At 60.6% G+C, this 17,425-nt stretch overlaps 1 protein-coding gene across 2 annotated transcripts; it reads right to left on the bottom strand.

Annotated features, from left to right (window-relative positions):
- Positions 1–561: 561 nt before the first annotated feature.
- Positions 562–16,178, bottom strand: DBNL (drebrin like). Of its 2 annotated transcripts, XM_075523746.1 has the most exons (14): positions 16,061–16,178; positions 15,119–15,174; positions 12,496–12,608; positions 11,883–11,957; positions 11,269–11,415; positions 9,987–10,064; positions 9,188–9,339; positions 7,971–8,025; positions 7,318–7,392; positions 7,086–7,188; positions 5,500–5,649; positions 3,885–3,991; positions 2,345–2,450; positions 562–1,738 (listed from the first exon to the last, which is right to left on the bottom strand). In XM_075523746.1, the coding sequence occupies exons 1-14, from the start codon at positions 16,141–16,143 to the stop codon at positions 1,599–1,601; spliced, it is 1,440 nt and encodes a 479-aa protein (XP_075379861.1). In that variant the 5' UTR covers positions 16,144–16,178; the 3' UTR covers positions 562–1,598. The 2 variants fall into 2 exon arrangements, with proteins under 2 accessions (XP_075379861.1, XP_075379862.1); XM_075523747.1 differs by lacking the exon at positions 5,500–5,649.
- Between the last annotated feature and the right edge of the window lie 1,247 nt (positions 16,179–17,425).

The following is a 17,425-nucleotide window of genomic DNA, read 5'->3' on the forward strand; positions in this document are numbered from 1 at the left end:
TCCCAAGTCCCTCATGTCCCCAGTCCCCGGTGTCCCTGCATCCCCAAGGTCCTCTCATCCCCCTGTCCCTGCAGCCTCCGTGTCCATGTCCCCAGCGTCCCTACCCCCCCGCTAACTCCACAGTGCCTGCATCCCTGATGTCCCCAGTGTCCCCAAATCCCCAGTGTCCCCAAAAACACCCCTAAAGCCCCTCTATGCATCCAGATCCCGGGATCCCCGTCACTGCCTGCTCATTTCTGCCGGCCTCTGCCTCCGGCTGCTTTTCTGACCGAACCTCCCTCCCTCCCTCGTTAGACTCAAATAATTAGTGCTGGGGCTAATTATTTATCTCATTATCCCTGCCTTCGCTCTGCTCTCTGGAGCACGAGCCTGGTCACGATGACCCATTGCGAAAACATGCGGCGATTCCCACGCGGGGCTTGGCTTCGCCTTATTAAAAGATTTCTTGTCTCGCGGCTGACGTTAGGAATACGTGAGCTCTGCCCGGCCCCGTGCCAAAACACCAGCATTTCACCCCAATTCATGCCCGGGACCGCACGGCCGGATCCTGCTGCAGCCCTCACCAAAGAAAAGCCCTTTTATTGTTGCCAGGAGGGACGGGGACGGCACGGGAGGACCGAGCGGTGGGGAAGGAGCCCATGGGACCCCGGGGGAACGGGCTCGGAGAAGCCGCCGCGTGCCCCAGCGCCCGTGGGAGGCGTGGGCGAGCCGGGAGTGCCGGCATCTCCAAACTCCTTCTAGTTCTAAAGCAACACCAAGGAAAGAAACTCAACAAGGGGGGAAAGGTGGGAGCTGGGCTGGGCTCTTCCTTGTTCACAGTGAATCTGGGGTGATGGGGGGAGGGCTCCCACGCTCACAGGTTTTGCCAAAAAATAAACCCAAACCACCCGCTTTGGCCTCGCGGGATCTCCTCCACGGGGGAGCTTGCTCACACATGATTTAAATCCCCAAGGCATGGTTTGGGGAGAGGGAAGGGCAGAGAAAACCCCTCCGGTGGGGACAGCAGGGAGGAAAACACAGGGACAGTGGTGGCAGCCCCAGTGGCGAGCTCTGGCGTGCCCGGGGTGGTGGTGGCAGCACTGCGGAGCCAGGTTTTGGCTCTCTAGGTGATGTTAGACCCCCATGAGATGCTAAAAATCAATCCGGTGAGCTTTGTCAGCGAGCCGAAACGGGGAAAGCAGTTTCTCCGTTGTGGCTACGCCAGTTCTGAGGCCACGGGGTGGGAGGGAGCGCAGGGGGAGAGGCAACTTGTTCCCTGAAAATGCCCCGTAAGGGATTTGTCATCCCCTCCTTCAGCCCTGAAAGAGAATTCGCACTCCAGACCAGAGGGAGGAGGGGGAGATCAGCACTGCAGGGGCTCAGGATGGGATCGGACGCTTCATCCCGACCAAGGGCCAGCTATGGGGGACGGGAGAGGGTGGAGAGAGCAGCGCCTGGGTCAGCCCTGCTGCCGAGGGAGCAGGGCAATGGCACTTCACTTGGAGAAAAAAAAAAAAAGAAGAAATAAAAGCCACATATCGTTTGGAAGAATCAGGCAGGAGCCAAGTGCTCCCAGGGGGACGGAGCGGCTCCGGCCCCCGCAGCCCCCGCCAGCTCCCTCACTCTATCAGTTCCACGTAATTGGCAGGGAACATGCCGAAGTGGCCGTCGGGACCGTAGCCGCGCCACCAGCCTTCGTCGATCATCTCGATGTTGGTGATGATGTTCTCCGGATCAAACGAGATCTCGGTGTCATCAGCTGGAACGAGACAGAGCGAGGGAGGGGGTTAAAACCAACCCGAATCCCCCCCCCAGCACGGCCGGCGGCGCTGGGAGCTCCCCGCCTGCCTCGGACGTCCCTCCTGCAGGGACACCGTGCCAGGCACGCGGCCGCCCCGCCAGACACCCCCTTGCTTAAAGAAAGGGGTCTGTGACACGGTCGGCTTCCCTGGGGCTGCGTCCTGCTGGAGCCCAAACCCCTCGGCGGCCACTCTTCACAGCAGACTGGCGTTTTTACGGATGGGGAAAGCAAGGGCAGCTCAGCCCCGCTGCTGCTGTGAAAGGCCGGGGGTCCAGTAAATTCTAAGATGCGAATATCCGGGAAAACAGGCTCCGAGGCAGGAGGCAGGGGAGGGAAGACAGGGAGGCGAGCGAGAAACAGATGTTAGGGGAAAAAAGAGAAGCCATCAGCTTCCTTCCTTCCTTTTCCAGCTCCAATTTGGGTGGAAGACGCTCTATCTAGCACCCTGCCGTGGGATCGCCCGGCATGATGGGTGATGTCTCCGGTCCAGCTTTCTGGGAACAGGCTGGGCCCAGCAAACCCCCCCCCAGTTCAGAGGGAAAGCCAGAGCTCTGCAGGTCTTACCAGCCTGATAGTCGTAGAGCGCCCGTGCACACAGCCCCTTCCCCGTCAGGTCCGGCGGCTGCTGGTACTCAACCGGGTAGTCGTATTTGGCATCGTCAACTTGTTCCTTCGGGAAGGAGAGAGGCAGAAAAGGCATTACCGGCGTGAACGATGCTGCGCCAGGCAGCTCGTGCTTCGCTAGCCGCAGCGAGGGTCTGCGGTCCGGGGCCTCGCCACCCCAACACACGGCACGCACGGGGTGCACGTTGCCCCGCTCCACTTCTCGCAGCCCCGCTTGGTTTCCCGGGTGGATGGGGAGGTGTTGCACACCGGGAATTGCAGGAGAAAACAGCGGGAGGGAGGAGTACAGCACCATGCAGCGCCCAGAGATTTAGATCAGCCCTCCAAGCCCCGGAGAACTGCGTGCAGGAGGTCCCAGATGCCCTCCCCCCCGGAATAAAAACGCTGGCTCTGGGGGCTTCACGCGTCTCTGCCAGGAGATAAAGGAGATGAGCGTGCAAACCAGCCTCGCACCGAAGAGCGAAGGCGGCCAGCTCTCCGGTTTGGGTCACAAACCGGCACTGATCCGGCAGTGCCTCCGGCCCCGCAGGCAGCATCACGACCAGCAATACCGGAGACCAGCAGCAGACAGCCCTTCTGGAAGCCGATCCCTCGGGATCTCCGCTGCAGACAGCGGTTCATCACCCCCACGTTTAAGCCTGTTGAAGCTGGACAAGCTCCAACTCCAGTTTTCCAAGCATTTCTCTCTCACTACTATTTTGAGGCCTGAGCTGGCTGCTTTTTACTTTTCTTTCGTACAGAAAGGCTGAGGCGATCACTCGGCCCATCTCCCGCTCCTTTTGAACCAGCTCGACACTTCCAGACAAATTCGAGAATGAGAAAATTAAGTACGTTTGAAATGCTTATGGTTTTTTGGGGGCGGGGACACGACGGATGAATAGAGAAGAGGAAACCAAACGGCCACCACATCTCCAAGGGAAATATTGCAGCATGACACAACCCCGCTATTAGACGCTGGAGAATCTGACGGAGCAGGCCAAGAATAGCTGGGCTTTGTCAGCTCCACTGGTTTTAGACACGCAAAGAAGCAGGAGAAGGAGGAGAAAGCGCTTTGGCAAAGAGGCTGATGAGGGGCTCTCCCCTTGCCCCCTCTCCAGGGGCTCCAGGGACGGGGGCAGCGGCACCAGCCGGGGCACCCCAGGGCACACCCAGGGTGCGGGACGGGTGACGGGAGCTCAGCGCCGGCGTCTCTCGCCGTCAGCGCAGGGAAGGGACGCAGCAGCATCCCCTCGCCGTGCAGAAGCGGCCCAAGGGTGTGCGAGCTCCGGGGTTTCTCGGCTTCCTACTGATTTTAGCCCAGGCAGCCGGGCCCCGAGCACCGGAGGGTGTGTTTGTGCCCACAGGGAAGAGACGCTCGTAAGAGAGCTCCAGACTCGTCCTAAAAGATGAGACAAAGCCATGCTCTCTCGCAGGAGGGTCCTGGCCAGCTCTCGGGTGCCCTTTCCCCCCCGGGGCCCTCTACCCTCCCCCGTGCACCAACCTGAGGCGGTTCTTCATAGATGGCCGAGGGGTCCGGCGGCTCCTTGTACAGATTTGCCTCTTCCGCATGGGAAGCCGGGACGCTTGAATTGTACCCGGTGTCTTGCCCTGCGGAAGAAACACACAGTATCTCACCATGGTATCTGTCACCAAAACCTCTTCCTGTCCCCGCGTTCATCCAACTCCTGCTCCGGGCTGAAGTGCCACCGAACTTCTGCTACGGGCTGGACGTCACCCGGGTCTCCTGTCCTGCCGAGGGGATGGGTCCAGCGAGCACGAACCCAGCCACGGGGCGAGCGGGACTTTAGGGAACGATACAAAGGACAAGGGAGAGATCCAGGATCTCCAGCGGGGAAAGGAACAAGCTTGCTCAAGGTGAACCATTTCCAAGCTGCTCCTCGTGCCGAGCACCAAACCTGACGGGGAAGGCTTGGCTTGGCGCAGAGACCCTGGCCAAGAGCAGCATCTAGTGGTGACTGCAGCCTGGGGACCGCCGGAGCTCGTCCCCGGCCCCCAGCTCGTCCCCGGCCCCCCGTCGCTGGGGTGGATGGGAGAGAAAGCAGTAAGAAGCCACTCTGAAACAACCGCTGGTTTTGCTCCACCAAAGAGAATCTGTTTCTGGCTGAAGCATTTTCCTGAACCCAGTCACTCAAAGGGTTTGGTTTTTAACCAGGTACATTTTGGCTTATTTGGGAAAAGGCAGCTTGGAGGTTGTTCCCCAGCTCCCCCCCTTCTGAAGGAAAGCTGGGGGGTAGCCTCGGGGCAGGGCAATGAGCGGCCTGGCGAGCTGGGGACGTGACACCACAGCCCTTCAAGGACAAGGCAACGCCTCCGTGCCACCCACGGCGCACGGGGAGACCTTCCGGGTACAGCCAGCCCTCCTCCAGACTTGCTCTTCCCACCCAAACCACCTGAACGGGGACAGAGCATCTCACCACACGCAGAGAAAGCTCTTCACAGCCCGGCTCCCTCTGCCTGCCCTGCCGCCCCAGCTCCGCAGCGAGGGCGGCGATGCCCGGGCAGATGGGTGCTGCCAGCCCTTGGAGCCCTGCATCGACGACACGCACAGATCCTCTGGTTTTTACTGGGATGGCGAAACCCGGCCCTGTCTAACTGCTCGAGCTGGCTGCTGTCACCGCGCTCTGCTGCCCAGAGGGAAACGACTGCGTGGGAGTAGAAAGCTTTCTCTGCTGGGTCTCGAAGGCATTTTGGAAAGGTCCGACTGCGAACCTCAAAGCCCCCTGCAGCGGGAGGTCTGCAGAGGGGCTCTGGGGCTGCACGTAGCTGAATTTCAGCCTTTCAGCCAGGAGATGTCCTCATCCCCTCGGCTGCTGAGCCTCCTGCTAAGCCTGAGGAGGAAAGGAAGGGACCTTTGCACCAGGCAGCAATAACTCTCCTCCTTCCCCAGCCTCCGCACCACGCTCAGCCCTTGCCGTCCCCTCCGGCTGGAGACAAAGCCCGCGGGTTTCTGGCCTAAAGATGCGCTCGCGCTCTGCCGAAGCACGGGAAAATGAAACAGAAACTCAGAGCCTGGCCTCAACACGCCCAATTTTGGGGACCTGTTTGGAGAGGCGAGGCGATAAGCTTTGGTTAGGCGAGGAAGCAAAGCCACACACCTGCTGCGGGCACCGGCGAGGCTGGAGGCGTCCCCCAAGCAGAGGAGGGGGCGAAGGAAGCTGGGGGAACATCCCGGGCAGGAGAGACGGGAGAGGCAGGGCTCGGCACAGAGTTCACCTCCTTCTGCAGGAAAGGGCTGCGAAGCTTGCCTGGAAAAGGAGTCAAACGTGCTGCAGGAGTCGGGCAGGCATCGAGGCTTCCAGCCGCACGGCCACAGCCCCGTGGCTCCCCAGGAGTCCGTCACCGAAGGGCGTTGCCGGATGCTTTTTGCCTTAGGAGCCCACTGCTCGGTTATCCTCCTAAGCAGGATTTTCCAGCTCTAATCCTCGTTGTGGAAAACAAGTTTGTCTACTGGTTACAGCAGTAGCTGTAACCAAGCAAAAAAAAAAAAAAAAAAAAAAAAAAAGGACATAATTTTGGGGAGGAAGAGCAGCTTGGAGGACACCGCCACCCAGGTCCCGCTCGCCGGGCTCTGCACGGTGATTTTCGGAGCACCCTGGATTTCACGGACATTGGGACCAGCAACTGGGAGAGGCACGATTCAAACTGGTTGCTGCCAGCCTTCTAAGCCAGCGCGCTTTCCTTTGGCAGAAGGTAACTATGCGCTGTTATCTCCCCCATCTATGCCTCTGAATGCAAACAAAAGCAAAGCAGGAGAGTTACGAGACAAGCCCTACCCCAGCACAGCAGTGAACAAGCACCACGACTTGCCAGCCTACCCAGCCTACCCTTAGCCCGCGGGTTTTATGGGTGCCAGGGCATTTGTCTTCCCTTTCTCCATTGAAAAACATCAAATACCAACACAAACGAGGGAAATCCCGAGGGATTTCTCACCCTCAGGAATCAGCCTTCCCCCTGTGACGTTTAAACGGCGAGAAAGACATTTTCCCACCCTGCCAGTTCATCCTGTCCCACCGACGGCCGGCCTACCCAAGAAAGCGCGTTTGCGCTCCTAGCACAAAATAAAAGTGCTTATTCCAAATTAATTCAAGCTACTTTCAAGGAGGTTGAGCCGAGGAGGAGACGTTCATCCAGGGATATCACGTGTTCTCAGCGGCTTCCTCAGCTACAGTTTCAGCTTTAGTTTTCACAGCTTCCTGGTTTCTATCTGATAGATCAGGTCAGTCTCTTCTAAAAGGATGCACTCCCGCTTGGTTCAGCCAGGGCAAAAAATTGGGTGGAATCTGTGGCAGTCAGGATAGATTGCGATAGTGGTCCCTTTCTAGCATTAATATATTTAATTTTCATTTTAAAAATGAAATTTAAGCTTCGTGAGTCGAGCCAAAGTAGGGAAAACTTCAGCCTTGGCTGTTAAAACCTGGCACAGCCCGCAGCAAGAGCCTTACCACGAAAAACGTCGCGCGAGGTGGGCGCGAGACATCGCTCTGCCTGTGGCAGAGCGCGCCGGGTGTAACGAGAGCTACCCATGCTCAGCAGGAACCGCGGCCTCAGGGGTAACGCACCCATCCCAAACACGTGCTCCCCGCGTTGGGAGCGCTCTCCGCGCACAGATTCACCCGGTGCGGGGAACGGGAACCGGCTCACGCTGCCTGACCCGCTGCGAGAGTTGCCCCCCACGCCGTACCTGGCTGGGAAGCCGTCACCGCGTCCGCCGGCACTGACTTCTCCCTCTGCTTGAAGATGTCCCGGGGGTTCACCGCCCTCTGCGCTATCAGCGACGCAGCCTCCTGCGAAGGCGAAGAGAGCACAAACCCCGCGGTCAAGGCATTACAGCCTTGAGGTGGGCAGCAGCACGAGGCGGGGAGCTGAGCCGACGCAGCCCCCCCAGCAGAGCGCTCGGGCTCCTGGCAGCGTACCTGGGCTTTCTCCACCGATTCGCTTCTCTTGAAGCCCTTCCGCTGCCTGGCCTCGTACTCCTCGGCTTGTTCCTTCTGCAGCACAAGAGAGGGTCTGCTGCAGCCTCGGCGGGCGCCAAGCCAGCCCCCTCCTTCCCCACCCAGCCCCAAGGACCGGAGAAATGGGAACAAGGGACAGACAGGGCGATGGAGGGTGAATGGGGAGGAAAGCCCCTGGATCTGGGAGGGAGAAGCAGGAGGTTTGCTGGGCTGAGGATAAGGACTTGGTTTCCTCCAGTGTCCCCAGGCTCTTCTCCAGAAAGAGTTTTGAACTCTGCTTTCCCCAGAGTTCAAAACGGCGCGGCCGGACCGGCTGTCGGGAGCGCGCAGCCAGCGTGAGCAGAGATATAAAGCCAGATCCAAGGAAATCAAAGCCCAGCCAACAAAATCCAGGATGGAGCAAGAGACCTGGAGGACCAGCTCATGGCACCTCTCCTGCCAGAGCATGTCCGTGGGTCTTTCCACGTCCCCCACCTGCCGTGACCGGCCCAGGGTGCTCCTCCATCACCCTCCTGCCTCTGCCCGCAGCGTGGTCTGCACCACGGCACCCTGTCCTCTCCGTCACGGGGGATGTGTGAAGAAACCTCGCCACGGGGCACAATGCCGAAGCTCACCCATTGCTGCTGCTCCCTGTCCCTGTTCTCTGCCTCCTGCTGCTGCTGGAGTCTCCTGTGGTGACAAAGGACAAATTGGGGTTAACAAACAGGCAGGATGAGCGGTTTGCTCTGCACAGGGCTGCTCTGGGACCTCACCCTGCTGCAGCTACACGGGGAAGACCAAAGGGAGGACATTCCCCCTCACCTCCAAAGCCAGGTGAGGAGCCACAGGCCACCCCAGGAGCTGTGCAGGGGGCAACAGCAAGGAGAGAGGGGCAGAGTAGCAGGAGCTGCTTCAAAGAGTGGGACCAAACCGGGGAAATCTCTTCCTTCAGGGGCAAGGAGAAGAGCACACGGCACGGAGGGGCCAGGCAGACTTCCCCATCCGAGCTCAAAACAGGAAGGCAGTGCCCGCTGCTGCTCGGAGAAGTGAGCTCCACCACCTAACAGGGGTCACGCCGGGTTTGGAGAGGAAGGAAATCAGCACAATGCTGGTCCCTGCACACGCTGCCTCCTCTCTGCAGGGCGCAGAGCCTCCAGCAGCTGGCCCGGACCTCCGGCACCCCACAAACAGCGGCCACAGGTTTCAACAACGTGTTTCAGAAGCACCCTGCAAGGGGGGGACTTGGTCCTGGGGGCAGGATCCACGGGCAGGGAAGACTGACGGATGATGCTGAACAAGCAGCCAAGCTTGTCAGCAGCCTGGCCAGGGAGGAGATGCTCTCTCCGCCCCAGGGGCTTGCTGGGGGACACCCAGCCGGAGGAGCCCAGAAGCCAGCCAGATCAGCCAGGCCAAACCTCCGCCACCGCTCCAGGAAGGTGAGCGACGGCGAACACAACTCATTCGCGTGTCGGCAGAGGCAGACTGACATTCGGGTTGCAAGGGAGCTATCGGGAGGATCGGACCTGCGGATCGCGGTGCCCGAGGGTGCTGCGGGGGCAGCTGGGCTGAGCCTGCCCCAGTGCAAGCCGAGGCAGATCCGCTCCGCAGCTGCTGCCTTAAGAGAGGTTTCTGGAATGGCAGCAATTGCAGCAGCAGGGAACGCACGGACACAATCTGCCGCTCCCTGAGGAACAACCCTCCGCTGGCAGCGCAGGGGCTGGAGTGGGGACGGCAGCCCGGAAGAGGTGGTGACAGGGGCACACAGCACCACCGAGAGCAAAGCCGAGAGATCCCAGAGAGCGGGACGGGCTCCGGGAATCGTTACGACCACTCGTCAGCGGCAGGGACTCACTTCTGGGCTTCGATTTCATTGGATCTCGCTTTATATCTCTGTTCTCGCCCCGCCGCTTCCTGCAGCTCCCGCTCCCGACGCTCTCTCTCTAGCCGCTGCCGCTCCTCCTCCGCTCTCCTCTTCTCCTCCAGCCGGCGGTTTTCTTCATCTTTCTAATGGGAGAAGTGCAACAAGTCGTGGGTTTAATCCTGCCAGCTCTGAGAACCCCCCCAGCTCTTTGCACGCCGCGCTGTGCCACCAGCCAGCACAGTGGATCTCCTGGCAGCTCCCAGGGCGCGCGGCGCCTGTAACACTTCCGCGGCCTGAAGGTTCACACACTATTGCTAAACCACTGTAAAACCCCGGTGTAAAGCCACCTGAATGGGAAGCAAATACAGAGCAGGCTTGCCCTGCTGTTCAGTCTTGGAGAGCTGCCTTCAGAAAGGACAAAAACCAGCCCCCTCACCCAAATGGAGTTTGCCATCCGCCGGGAGCTGGGCTGCGGCCCAGCCCTCGCCCCCTGCGCCCGCCCCAGCAGCCCTGAGCCAAATTAAGATGAGATAAAAAGCATCTTGCTCTTCAAGACTAATTTCCTCCTCCCCTTGCACCCCGAGGCAGCAGAACCTCTGCAGCCAGCCCAGCTCCACGCTGCTTTCCGACCCATCCATCATCCCCCCTTTGCCAGAGGCCTGGATCCCTGACTCCGGGCAGGAGAGCCCGGGTTAGAGAGGGAAGATGCAGACGGAGAGAAATCTCCAGCTGCATCCAAATGCCGCAAACTACTCGTGCCTGGCCGCTGAAGAGAAGCGGCAGCACTCACCTCAGCTTTGGCCCAGAAATTATCTTTATTGACTCTCTTGATTTCAGACATTGCATTCGTCTTCTGGTAGACAGAGCCCTGGGGGGAGGCAGAAGAAAGCACGTGTGAGCGGTAGTCACTGAGCAATCACGATTTTTGCATTCCTCTGCAGAAATGCGTCCCCATGGCTTTGTGACAGCTTTCTCCTGCCGCTACGGGACCGGCCGGACCCTCTTTGCCTTCCCTTGGCAGAGGGCACCCAGCCCCACGCAGCCAAGGGCCAGCAGGCTGGGCTGAAAGGGTCAGCAGAAGATATTTAGCATGAAGAAGAAAAAATAAAGAGACACTTTGTGATAGAATATAACAGCAAAACCAGCACGGTCCCACATTCAGCACAGTCTGTGACTTTTTAAAAGTTTCTGCAACCTGATGCTTTGCCCCAAACTTTAAAGAAGGGCTGGCCGAGGCCCAATGATGTCACCAAAAACGGGGGCTTCCAACCTGGTTTTCATCATGCCTCAAGCAAAAATCACGTCACCTGCGGAGCTCAGGCTGGAGCAGCCAGCAAAGAAGCGACCAGGACACATGGGAACCTGGCAGTGCCACACCAACGCGGGGCCAGGGGGAGAGCGAGGGTCTTGCGCAGCTCGGGTTTGCTCTTTACCCACATCTCAGAGCAGGGTCAAGCGATTCAGCGTCGGGAGAGCATGTGCAGCTGAGCTTCTCCTTTGTACAGCTGAGAAACCTCACTTGCTTGCTGTGTGCGTTAAAAAACCACCTTCCCGCAGAACATTTCCATGTAGACAGAAAGGAAGTTGCCGAGATCTCTGGCCTCGACACTTCACAGCACCGGGGGAAGCCTCAGTTTTCATTTGCAAGCAGGTCAAAACGCCGCTGCACCGACACGTCTTGTTCCCTGTCCCTCAGCTGCACCACAGCCCCAGGCCTCGCAGATACTCTGCAAATTTGAAAAGCTGGAGCTTTTGTGTCTCTAAAAACCTGACTAGAACTGGGGGGAATCAGTCCCGCTTAAAAAAATGGTTGGGCCTATGGAGAGGAGAGCTGAGGCTTTCTGTTTGCTGCAAGGACATCTCGGCTCTGCCACCACCCCGTGCTCTTGCCCTGATTCACTCTGCAACGAGCCAGAGAGAGGAACCAGCCCTGGGTAAAATCATCGGTGCTTCCACAGCCGCATCAAAGCACGGGGAGCCCCTTCCACCGCAGGGTGACGGCGGTCCCGGCCTCTGTCCCTGCCCGACTGCGAGCCCAGAGGGACGAGAAAGCCCCCATGGAGCAAACTCACCACGGGAGCTTGAGGGCCCGAGTCCTGGAACTTGCTGCTCTCCTTGTGGAAGTTGTAGTTGGCCCCAGAGGCCTTGGCAACCTTCTCCATGATGAGTTCAGGCTCCACATCCTCCTCTGCGCGAGCGTTGATGGTGACGTGAGCCCCCTGAGCAGGGAGAAAGCCAGCACAGGAGGGAGAGGGTGACTCCAGGGGCCACTAAACCCACCACGCAGCTTCGACAGGTCCCGTCTGCGCTCCTGGGCCTCCCAAGGGAAGGAAAAGGGCTCAGGTGACAAAGGGAGGTCACCGGCTACTCTAAGATAACGCAAGGCTGGGGAAGCAAATGTTTGCAAGGGAAAGAGAGGCTCGTTTCGCCTCCTCTGCAGTCTCCAGAGATGTTTTCGACTGCAAGAGGTTTGTGCTGCGAATCAGCCTCTGAAACACGCTGGGTTATGCACCGCAGGGATTTTTGAGTGCCGGGGCAGCGCTGCCCAGCCTCTCCTGGCCACGGTCCGGCCTGCAAACAGAGGCCTCTCTGCTATCCCAAAGAGCAGCGTGAGCCATGCAGAGGTCAGGTTCCCCAGCCCAGGGCCCACCGATCTGGGGAGGACACAATGAAAAGACCACCAGACCTTTAGAAAGTTTGCTATGGTGCTGACGTGGTTGGCACAGGCTCCTTTTCTCACATCATTCACGCCTTCACCAGTCTGCAAAGAGAAACCATCGGCACCTGCTTACCCGAGAGTCCCACCCCAGGCTGTTTTTATAACAAGAGCACCTTGATCTAAGCCTGAAAATCACCCACGCTGGCCACGGTGAGGGCTTCACCAGGGCTTACTGCGTGGAAAAAGACCCCGCTCTGCAGCAAGCTCTGCTCAGAGGGAGACGGCGAGCCTCCTGCCCAGGGACAACGGCCACACCGTGAGGGCTCCAGGCTCCTGCTGATCCTCAAGCACTTCATTCAGCCCGTCTTAGTTTACCGGCAGCATCACTGCCAGCCGAGCAAGCTACGTGGCCCAAGAGATGCAACGGGGACATGAATCCTCCCAGCTTCCATTTGCCTGTGTCCACAAGGTTGGGACTATGCACCCGCAGCGGTGGCCATAGGACACCCTCGGTGTTGCAGCTTGGTGGAGGGGATTCAACACGTTGGCTGCCGCGCGTTCGGCAGCTACGACTCGAGAGAGAATCGAAGGGAGAAACAGTCATTTATTTCCACCAGGTCCCTCCCAGGTCTCCACTCACCCAGTTGATGAGGACGTATTTGGGCAGGCCAGAGTTGGGATCCTTCACCCTACAGAAGGCATACATCACCTTCCCGCTGTTGAGCTCCTCCACCATCTCCTCCAGGCCACCATCTGTGCCGGGAGAGAAACGAGAGGGCGTGAGACGAGCAGATCAGGTACGCATGGTGGGAACAGCCGAGCCTGCAGCCTCCTGGCTGCTTATTTCCTGGAGATTAATCCTGTTAGATTTGGAGTTGTCCTACACCAAACGCATTTCAGACCCCTCGTGTTTGCCCAAGTCCTTCCATTACCTGCTCGCCTGCGCAGGAGCCGAGTCTCAGCCCGCTCTCGCCCACGCCCCCGTCCCCAGCAGCCTTCACCACCAGAGTTTCTCTTCCACAGACCTTCGCTGTGACAAGCACAACACCCCGTACGGAAAGATCCCGGGTCCATAACGCAAGTCACGATGACAGAGAAGGGAAAGGAGATGCTCACGTGCCCCGGACTAATTAGAGGCTTTAACCAGAGCAGGCGGCTGCAAACTCTGCCCACAGGTTCCTGCATGAAATCACACTGCGAGGTCTCCAGCGAGCACCTCCACCACGGGAAAACAGCTCGCCGGGAGATCGGCAAGGTCCTGAGAAGCAGCGGAGGAACCGGCTACGCCTTGTTCCCGTCCCACCTTCTAAGTCGGGCAGCGGCGGTGAGGAGCCCTGCTTCGTCAAAGGGGAAGTAGAGAAGAAACCGAGATGCTGGCGCAGGGTAAGTTCACACTCGCCAACCGTAGGAGGAAACTCCTGCCCTCACGCTTCCCTCGCTGGTGTTAAACCCGCACGGCCCCTCCGGGCAGGTCTTTGCAGGGACTGCTCCCAGCTACGAGCTCGGGGAGGAAGGAGGAGAGCCCACCTCTGCACAGAGGAAAAAAATTGTGCAAGGCTCAGCGGAGGGGTTGTGCAAGGCGGGCGAGCGATGGAAAGTGCTACGGTGCCCCACGAACCGCAGCATCGCTCTCGCTAAAAAAGCGTATGCCAAAAAACTACCAGAAAAGGAGGAAAAACGCAAAAACATGTGCTCTCATTTCAAAAAAATTCCCACAGACTATGATTCCTCCTACTTTGGTTTGTCTGACCCCTGAAAAGTGGAAAATGAGCTACTGCTTACCATCAAACACCGGCAGCAACTGCACAGCCGAGTCTGTTTTGCTCTGCACTGCAGCAGGACCCGAGATCATTTGCTTCTCCGCTATTAAATATTTACGCTTTGGCTCTAAATTTGGCACAGTGGTTTCCAAGCCCAGCAGAAAAGTTTAAGGCTGGAAGCCTGAAGCCGGTCGGCTGACGGGAGCCCTCACCAGGCACCGGGAGGGCCCCGGGGCTGCGTGTTTGCCGGGTCAATGTTTAACACCGCGGCGGTGGGCACGGACGGGCACAAAGGGAAGTGCTGGGAGGAGCAGAGCTCTGCGGAGAGGTCGGGGCTCCGGTAACAGGGAGCGGCAGAGTTATGCTGCGCCTAACTAAGCAGGGTCCAGCATAAAAACCACACGGGACTTTTAATTTATACACAAAACTCACCAAGCGGCTAACACCTGCGCGAGCCCTAAATTCAGATCTCTCTTCCATACAAGCCTGACTCTTCAACAGCGGCAAATTTGCATCTCAGCCCCACCGACAGTCCCCCGCAGCCGCTCTCTAGCACAGATCCGTGCTCAGGCAGTTGCATCCTCTGCAGCCTCCCTGAGGCTCCCTGCAGCCCTCGCCTGCAGCTCGGCGAGAGCTTTTGCTGAACAAAAGGCCAAACCACCCGCGACGTGGGCTTCGCCGGGCCCTGCAAAGCTGCCCAGAAACATCTCACCTGACCGCGGTCGCCGCGAGCTTCGTGGGTTGTGAGAAACACTTGCAAATGAGAAAGGCAGCCGGCGAGGGAATACAGCCGAGCGCTGGAGGATGCAAATCTAGAGAGCGGAGAAACCTGCCTGGATGCGTTGCTTTCTACCAGCTTTAGCTTTGCATCAAGAAGCATTTGTGTGGGAATTGGCAGCCGGATAAAAAATTTTAAAAAGTCCGATGAAGCAGGGAACCAAAGAAAGAAGAGGCACTTTAGCAGCAGCAGCAAGCTGGAATCGCCAGCCTGAGAAAGCCAGCTTTGAAGCGCCTCGTGGTCCTTCCTTCATCTTCCGATGTGGCCGGCTGGGATCTAAAATACCTCAGGACTGCAAAGAGGTACAAGGACCCGAGCTTTGGATCCTTCGGAAAAGAGGAAAACGAAAGGGAAGGAGAAGGCAGAGCCACGCGTGCGCCTCTCCCGCCTGCCACCGAGACTCTTCTCTATTTTCCTCACTCAGAAACTGCACCAAACACCCCGGTTCTCCCAGACGTGCGCTCTCGCCCTCGTCCCACCGTCGAGGCCACCCCTCGCCAGCGCCGAGGGGCGAGAACAGGCTCGGGGATTAAAATGAAAATCACCGAGGGGCGAGGGAGCGAGCACCGTTTCCCACCGCTGGAGCCGTTCCAGGCAGAGGCTGGATGCCACCAGAAGCACCGAGAGACAAAAGCCAGCCAGACCTCGTGAGCTGAGCCCCGCAAACAACCCCAGACTCGGCCGGCGGCGCCAGGCGAGGGGGGGACGGTCCCTCACACGCTCACCTCCGGAGCCGGCCACTCGCAGGTCATTGCTGTTGCCTTCGTAGGTGAACAGAGCCCTAAAATAAAGCCAGAAGCGGAGGTTTTATCCAGCCCGGTGAGAAACGCTCGCCCCAAACCTCGCACCCCGTCAGCACCTCCTCTCCTGCACCAACTCCTCTGGACTCTCTGCAGCGCACCCCAAAATCTCCCCCATGCTCACGGTACCCAGCTGGGGTGTCCACACACCCCAATACCCGCAATGCACGCAGCTCCATAGGGCCCCCCACCCCACACACCTCCTGCCCCACATCCCAGAGACTTCCTGATCCCCCCTCCACATCCCCCATCCCCCCCAGACACCCCGCATCCCCCCCAGACACCCCGATCCCCCCATACACCCCGATCCCCCCATACACCCCAATCCCCCCCAGACACCCCTCATCCCCCCCAGACACCCCACACCCCTGATCCCCCCTATACACCCCACACCCACCCCACAGACACCCCCCACTCCCTGACCTCTCTATGTCCCACGCCCACACCCCCTGCTTCCCCTACACACCCCACACCTCCACTCCAGACACCCCCACACCCCTGACCCCCCCATACACCCCACATCCTCCCCAGACACCCCCACACCCTCTAAGTGACCCGTTCTGCCCCACCCCCCCCCCCCCGACACCGGCCCAGCCCTAAATCTTCCCCTATACCCCCCCCCAGCCCTGACCTCCTCTGTACAGCCCCCACCCCATCCCCACCCCCTCAGAGCCCCCCGTACACCCCAGACCCCCACCCCAGACATCCCGGTCCCCCCCGTACACCCCCCACCCCCCCAAACACCCCCACAGCCCCCCTCCCTGGCACCCCCCACATCCCCCCCGGCACCCCCCAATCTTCCCTTGCAGACCCTCCCCCACCCCCCCGGCCCATCCTCCTCCCCCAGCCCCCCCCCCCGCCCCTCACCAGTCGGTGGGGCTCCCCGCCGCCACCACCCGCCCGTAGGCCTCCTGCAGCGCCCGCCCGTTCTTGCTGAGGTTCAGCGCCATGGCAGCGCCCGCTCCCGGCCCGCCCCGCGCCGCCACCGCCGTCCGGCCCGCCCCGGGCCCGCCCACGGCCCCACCGACCGCCCCGGGCCCGCCCCGGGCCCGCCCCGCCGCCACTACCGGGCCCGCCCCGCCGCCGGCCCGGCCCGCCTCACCGGCTGCCCCGCCCCGGAAACGCCCCGGCAGGCCCCGCCCCGGAACAGCCACGCCCCCTGGCCGCCACGCCACACCCCCGAGTTGTCACGCCACACCCCCTAGCCTCCACGCCACGCCTTCGGACCGCCAAGCCGCGCCCCCAAATCGCCACGCCACACCCCCGGACCGTCACACCCCTGGATTGCCCCGCCCCGCCGCAGGAACGCCCCGCCCCTAAACCAACAAGCCACGCCCCCATGGGTGCCCCGCCCCACGCGGGGACACCGCCCCCCCCCCCCCCCCGGCTCACCCCGGAACCGGCACCCACACCCCGGGCCCGGGGACCCCGCACCGGGCGGTTCTCGGGGACCCCCATCCCAGGGTGGTTCTTGGGGTCCCACATCCCACGGGGACCCTCGGGGGCCCTGTCCCGGCGCAGCCCCCACAGCCCAGCCTGGCCCCGCACCCCGGACACGCAGACAACACCCCCCGTGGGCCCCCCCCTTCCAGGGGCTCCAGCGCAGCCCCCCCAAACGCAGCCGTGCCCCCCTCGCCCCGGGCCAAGGCCACCCGGATCCCCGGGGGTTTCCCCCGTTCCCCCGGTGCGGGCGGGCCGGGGCTCCCCCGGCGCTGCAGCAGCTTTGGGCCCGGAGCTTTTTGGGGTGCAAATGCGCCTCGATTTTACCCCCAAATCATCAGAATTCTCCTTTTTTCCAGGAAACGCGTGAGTCTGGGGTTCAGAAAAGGGGGGGGTATTTTTGCAGGACAAAGATTTTCCCATGCTGGGCGTGGGGGGGGGTCCCTCTCCTCTGCCCCCCCAAGAGTCACCCCAACAATGAGGTGCTGTGGGAAGGGAAGGGAAGGGGGGTTCAGGGGCGCCAGCACCCAACCAGGGGGGTGCAGCGGGCAGGGGGGCACGGCCAGACCGGGGGTGCCTCCACGGGGAGGGGGGGTCGCCCGGACGCGAGGCCCTGGCGATGCCACCCCCCCCCGATGCCACCTCCGGCCTCGCCGTACCCCGCTTTGCCACCAGCCACCCCGCGCCCCTCACCCGCTCCGTGCCTCCGTTTCCCTGCTTGGAGCAGGGCACTGAGACCCCCCCGTTTACTTTGGGGGGTGCTCGTGGGGGGTTACCTAGGGGGGGTGCTCC

The sequence above is a fragment of the Mycteria americana genome, chromosome 23 (genome assembly GCF_035582795.1).
Source record: "Mycteria americana isolate JAX WOST 10 ecotype Jacksonville Zoo and Gardens chromosome 23, USCA_MyAme_1.0, whole genome shotgun sequence".
Taxonomy (NCBI): Eukaryota; Metazoa; Chordata; class Aves; order Ciconiiformes; family Ciconiidae; genus Mycteria; species Mycteria americana.

What these genes read in the sequence shown, in the direction of transcription:
- DBNL (XM_075523746.1), bottom strand. Translation starts at nt 16,143, where the DNA reads ATGGCGCTGAACCTCAGCAAGAACGGGCGGGCGCTGCAGGAGGCCTAC. An exon ending in GCGAGTGGCCGGCTCCGGAG is followed by an intron (nt 12,609 to 15,118) that starts GTGAGCGTGTGA and finishes CTCCCGGCACAG; the next exon opens with ATGGTGGCCTGGAGGAGATG. An exon ending in CGGGCCCTCAAGCTCCCGTG is followed by an intron (nt 10,065 to 11,268) that starts GTGAGTTTGCTC and finishes GCCTCCCCCCAG; the next exon opens with GGCTCTGTCTACCAGAAGAC.